Here is a 6,423-nt window from a genome sequence, read left to right on the forward strand (position 1 = left end):
ACTATATGTCACGATTAACTTGCTTTAAAATGCTCGATTCATCCCAAATTAGATTAGTTAATTGACTTTTGATGATGCATTGACTATATAGTTTCGTAATTTATTTTTTAAAATTTTCTTTTGTAAACAAAAATCTAATTTTTAAATTTTTATTTACAAAAATGAGTTATATGCGTTTAACACTACAAGAAACAGGATTTTTTTGCGACTGAATTATCGGTTATTATTAGTTTAAATTCGGTCGGAATTGGACAATAACGACCAATTTCACTCGGTCGTATCAACCTATCATTATTGATCATATTGATCGTTATTAGATTTGACTGGGAGAAACACCTCTTTACGTAATTTGACCCACATTATTCACATGTGACCGTCACATATACTGATCATATTAGTCGTTATTAGAGTTGAACAGTTTAAACACCTCCATACGAGCTTGACCCACATTATTGACATGTGACCGTCAAATATACACAACGGACGCTAACATAGCAGTGTCAAATATGTGAAGCCACACTCACATGTTAGCGTGCCAAGTGCGTGGGTACGGTCATGCGATAGGTCTCTCGTGAAAGCCAAACTCATTATATGAACTTTAAATTAGGTATCGAAGTTAACAAGTTCATACCAAAGATCTCAAAGCCAAACTGATGTAACCTTAGGTCATCACAAAAATAAAACAATTATACATAGTATTACCGCAATTGTGCCTACAGCTGAATCAACAAATAAAATGCATCAAAACAGTCAGAAAAGAAACAAGTCAAAGAAATACAAATGAAATGGTTGCAGATGATATCAAAAATACAGATCAACAAATTGGAGGAGAAAAAATAACAGTGTAAATTTCACGAAACGCGGTGATAAGAAATTCATCTACAGTAGTCCACCATTGTATGGAACTCCAGTCTTGGGCAGCCAACTATCTCCTCCTAAGAAGTTGGACACTGTAAAATTTCCAGCGTCTGTCACATTAATCACACGGTAACCAGGCCATGTAACTCTTTTACTTGTATCAGAGCCAGGCCCCCTATTGTTGTATTCACCATAATACAATGTGCTTAATGCAAAATCCCCGTCCCAAATGCTCCATCCAGCCGGATCAATCAAACTATCCAAGAAAGACTCCATAACAACGACTCGTGAATACTCCTTCCACGGCCTACCAAGGAAAATTTTTGTGGCAGCCAAATCTTCTGCCGGTGTAATAGTGCAATTTTGTATTGAAGTTCCAGTGTTTTGGTTAATATCGGTTCTACCCTGAGCTGTTATAGGATCAAACTGACCCTGAAGGGGAAGACGGGGATAAATGTTGCAGTTTTGAAGAACAACTGCAGCATTTCCAAGTATGAAATCTATAGTACCGTAGATATCACATTCCCTGTAGAATTGTCTTAGAGAATGTGCATATAAGGTGTCTTGATAGCCTTCAAAGTTACAACGATAAAACGTTGATAAATCAGCACCATTTCTAAGTGCAACAGCTTGAAAGTTTTTGGCCCCTGCTGTATTCCTGATTGTCATGTTTGCTCCAACGAATCCTTCTCCAACCACAACTGCAAAATTCAGGAATGGAATATCTATTATTAAATATTTGAATACTATAGGAATAGGATCGTATTGTTCTTGCAAATTAGGAATGTGTCACAGTACTAATGTTTCAACAATAAGCACAAACAAAAAAACTTACTGAATGTTCCAGTGTTGAACGTGGACAACCCATCTGAGATGCTGCGGTTACCAGTAATTATAGTCTGATTAATTCCTGCTCCGATCATCATCAAGTATTTCTTGTTTACGGGAATGTTAACATACTCTTCATACACACCAGCCACAACTTTAATCAAGAAATACCCATTGGTACCATCAGTGTTGTTTGGAGCTGCTGCAACAGCATCATTGATTGTCGTAAAATTCCCATTTCCACTAGGATCGACTACAACCTTCTGAGTCACATTGACCACAGTCCCCCCTGGATAAAGCCTCAATTTTCCATCATCTTCAGGAACCACCTCACCGGGATTTTCCCTCCCTCTCCCTCTTCCTCTTCCTCTCCCTCTTCTTGTTGTATTAACCCAACCGTGTTTAAAAATAGCGAGTGACACGCTACACAGCTTTCTTCCATTGGACAGTGGGGCTAAAAATTCATTTTTAGGAATTGAAGGTGATGTTAGGGCATCAAGCTCAGAAAAGCAAGTCTGCTGGTTGGTTAGGGTGGCACTGAGCAGAGTATGCATGTCATATGCTTTTGAACTCTCGATGGAATCCGAAGAACGGATACTCTCCAGAGCTTTTGAAAAGAAATCCAGGTTTAACTTGGCTAGAAATTGGCAGTTTTCAAGGGCAAGGACCGTTTTCTCAGGCAATGTGTTTCGGGAGTTAAGATAACGATTGACCAACGAAAGGAAATTAGTTGTAATCGAAATAGAACTTCGAATAGAGAACCTGCCATGATTGTGTATGTTGTCAGATTCCGGGATAACAGATTTGCAAAATTTGGGAAAAGGAGTGTTGTTGCATGTGGTTTCTCTGGATGATGTAGTGAAAGAAGTGAATAGACTGAGTATGATAAAGATAGAGAGCAAGGCCATGGAGCAAAACTTGAGATCCATGGTAAGAGCACTAGTGCAGATTGTTAGCTAAGTAGTGTGTGATTAGCCTTGATATTATGCGTGCTTAAATAGATGCTAATTCGAGTTTCTTACACATTCATATGTGCATGTCTACTAAGTGCATGTCAGCGCTCTCTGTTCTAAAAATCGGTGATTAATCACTTATTAATTTATGTTCCGTAGTTCGCCGAACTGATAATATCTCCGATTATTCATCCATCAATTTAATTAATCTCCGATTAATCCTTGTTCTGCTGATTAAGTCTGATTCCTGCTTTTTATCCTTATTCCGTAACTTCACCGATTAAGTCAGATTGCCGTTTTTTATCCTTATTTCGTAATTTCACCGATTAAGTATGTTTCTCGTTTTCGACAACACTGTCAGCACTACACACCCAATGAGGAATTCTAAAAATCGGTGATTAATCACTTATTAATTTATGTTCCGTAGTTCGCGGAACTGATAAAATCTCCGATTAATCATCCATCAATTTAATTAATCACCGATTAATTCTTGTTCTGCTGATTAAGTCTGATTCCTGCTTTTTATCCTTATTCCATAACTTCACCGATTAAGTCTGATTGCCATTTTTTATCCTTATTCTCTAACTTCACCGATTAAGTATGTTTCTCGTTTTCGACAACACTGTCAGCACTACATACCCAATGAGGAATGCCAAGCAACGTGCGTGCGTGTGGAGATGGATTACTACAATGTCAAACTTGAATAGTTGCATCATAATTCTTTGCACCAACTTCTGCCTTGCTGTAAGATACGAAAGAATAATAGCTAGGGATGCCCCTTCCCTCCCCCGCGTAGATTGGTTATTAACATGCAGATTTCAGAATCCGGTGCCGGTCAACAAGTTCTGTAGTGTTTTCTATAGCAAGTGTTTAATTGGCTAGGGAAGAATAACCTCAATGATTAATCCCAACTTTTAGTTATACTGACTTATAACCGGTGCATAATATATTTGTTATTTTATCGTATATATCATAAATTTAATTAATTTTATAATATGTCCTAGTTAAAAAATTAATTACTATATTACTCGATGTTATTTTAGAATATTGAGTTTTTTTAGTTAGAAAATATAAAAAGATAATATATTTCAGTTAAAAAGAATAATTGGTTATATCAATAGACCCGTATCTCGGCCCACATATCGACTGACGGACTAAACTTTTAATGTTTCGGTTTTAATCGTATAATAATAGCTTACAACTCGTGCCATGCGTGGGTGATTTATAATATTTGTTATTTCATTATATATATTAAAATGTTTCGGTTTTAATAATATAGTATAGATTATAATAATTAAAATATATTCTAGCAGTGTAATTGTTAATTATTGACATTGGTAATCATTTTGATTAGTATTTCACGTTTCAAAAATTTAGGATTTTAAAAGAAAGTAAATACTCCAATGTTTATATATGTTTTCATTTTTGTATGCATTTTTAAAAGTCAACTATATATGTAAGCAAAGTCAAATTCTAATGCTTTTTTACCAACCGGCAAGATTTTTCTGCCAACATGTATATAGTATAATTGTATTAGTAGCTGTTACACGCGGTGACAAAAATCGAAGAGAATTTTGTGAAACCTTATTTTAATTTTCAGATATATTTAAAATTAAATTAAGTTTCTTGAAAGAGATTAAACGCAGCAAAGTCAATTGTACAAGTAGGGTTAACCTTGCCCGTGACGTTTGAAAAGAAGCACGAGAACATCTTTATGCGATCCGATTATTTTTTACTATAAAGATTTAAATTTTTATGTTTGGATTTAAAATAACTTTTTAGCTTATTTGAGATCTAATTGTCTGAATCCAAATTCCCACACTAGTATATATTTGATATATATCAATACTTTATATATGTGGTGATTTTGAATCTTATTCGGTATAACTCAAACAATTGAGATAAGTCAATGAACCACATTAGGTGTCTACATTTATTTTTTATCGGATTGTGTGAATATGAGTTTAAAATAGTTGATTTTAGTGTTTTAAAAATTACACTAGGTTGTATTAATATTTGTCTTTTATTTTTTGTGATTTGATTTTTATGATTCGTTTATAACTAGATATATAAGTTTTTATATTACAAATTATGTTAATGTTTTTTTGTATCATCTGTATAAATTATTTGCTTCCATGAAGTGCCATATATAGCTGATCTCTCTTTAATCGTATATGACGATTTCGCTTTTGTAGTTGATTAATGATTGTGTCATTGAGATGACTTTGTTTCGGTGTCTGACATAAGTCTTTGTCTAAATTTCTTCTTTCCCTCCTCTTTTTTCTCTTAATTTTATTTTCTTCCCTTCCGCAGATCTTGTATCTCTTTTATCTGCATTTCTTTTCGGTCGTTAAAATTTTATTGACTAAATTTCTAAGACAATCTCTGCATGACCTTTCAAAGTTCTCTTTTTCTTCTTAGGTCTGCAAATTTTGCTTCTCTTTCAAGTGATTTTTTTCAGACATCAAATTTTTTTATATAAATTTCTGTGTGACAACTCCGCACGCCCTAAGGTTTTATCAAAGATTTTTATGTATGAAAATAACTCTTCCTTTTGATATTGTATTTCAGTACAATTCATTGATATGAAAAAAAAGGTTATATTGAGTTGTAGCCATTTGAATCCTACATTGATTTGACAATGGTGGCTTTACAGTGCATCACGTGCGAAAATAGTGCACAACTACTAAGGCGCACGAGAGTAAATGATGTTTGTGTGTATTTCATATATATAAGTGTGCATATAGGTGTGCTATTATCATGTATCTCTCTTGCGCGCCTCGCTAGCAGCATGTCACCACATGACTCGGGTCGGGTCAAAGGACAATTTGGGCGAATATATCGTTGTCTCGTATATGCGTGACAACTTGGACGAGAAATTTTATTATCTGATGAAATTGAAATAATTATAAATTTAATATTGTTTTAATGTGAATATTTATATCAAAATTTTTGATATACAAAAATATATCCGTTGTAAGAAATCGTAACTATTACATATAAAATGTTCTCCGACGAACTAAGATCGCATTGTTTAGTTTGTCGTGTTTATGAGCGGATTACTCTCTACTGTTTTATCATGAGTGCGATATTGCGACAACACATCACAACGTAAGTGCAACAATTATCACTTCAAGAATAATCAAACGTAGAAGGTTTGTCGACTAAGTTGATTTCTTATTTGTTATAATATTGTAGATCGACAGTGATAGATACGTCCTTCTTTTCTATCTCTTTAATTACAGCCTTTGACTATCGTTTGTTTATGACCTTCGTACTTAGTTTTATTAATTGATTTTGTTAACATGTTCTATTGTTGTTGTCATGTTCTGTTTTAGTCCATAATCTTGAAATAACTTTTATACTCCCTCCGTCCCTTTCAATTCTTAATATTGTGGGACGGGAGCGCAACACGCACTTTAATGCTTTTAATAAAGTATAGTTCTATAAATTTTAAAAAAAAAATTCCTGAATAAAAATTTAATGTTTAAATTTTTATTTAGAAAAAGAAAATTTAATATTTAATTTCTTCTGATTTTTTCATAATCTATTTGCATTTATCCAGCCTGCTTAAGTTCCGCTTATACAATCCTCCATGTTTAATTTTCTTCCAAAAGCTTATACAGCTTTGAACTTTCTGATCAATAAAGGCTCCTGAAACAAACATCCGAGCTTCGTTTTTCCTCCATGTTTTTCCTCAATTACAGAGAGTAATTGAGTTGTGTGCTTGAATAAAATATTTTTAAGGACAATTTAAGGATTCAGAATGATATATGTTGCTTCC

General features: G+C 33.8%; 1 protein-coding gene across 1 annotated transcript; it reads right to left on the reverse strand.

Annotated features, from left to right (window-relative positions):
• Positions 1–766: 766 nt before the first annotated feature.
• Positions 767–2,661, reverse strand: LOC108202141 (probable pectinesterase/pectinesterase inhibitor 20). Its single transcript, XM_017370522.2, has 2 exons — positions 1,694–2,661; positions 767–1,559 (listed from the first exon to the last, which is right to left on the reverse strand). Exons 1-2 carry the CDS (start codon positions 2,613–2,615, stop codon positions 880–882), a joined length of 1,602 nt encoding a protein of 533 aa, XP_017226011.1. The 5' UTR covers positions 2,616–2,661; the 3' UTR covers positions 767–879.
• Positions 2,662–6,423: the final 3,762 nt, after the last annotated feature.

Source organism: Daucus carota, chromosome 9, assembly GCF_001625215.2.
Source record: "Daucus carota subsp. sativus chromosome 9, DH1 v3.0, whole genome shotgun sequence".
NCBI classification, from domain to species: Eukaryota; Viridiplantae; Streptophyta; class Magnoliopsida; order Apiales; family Apiaceae; genus Daucus; species Daucus carota.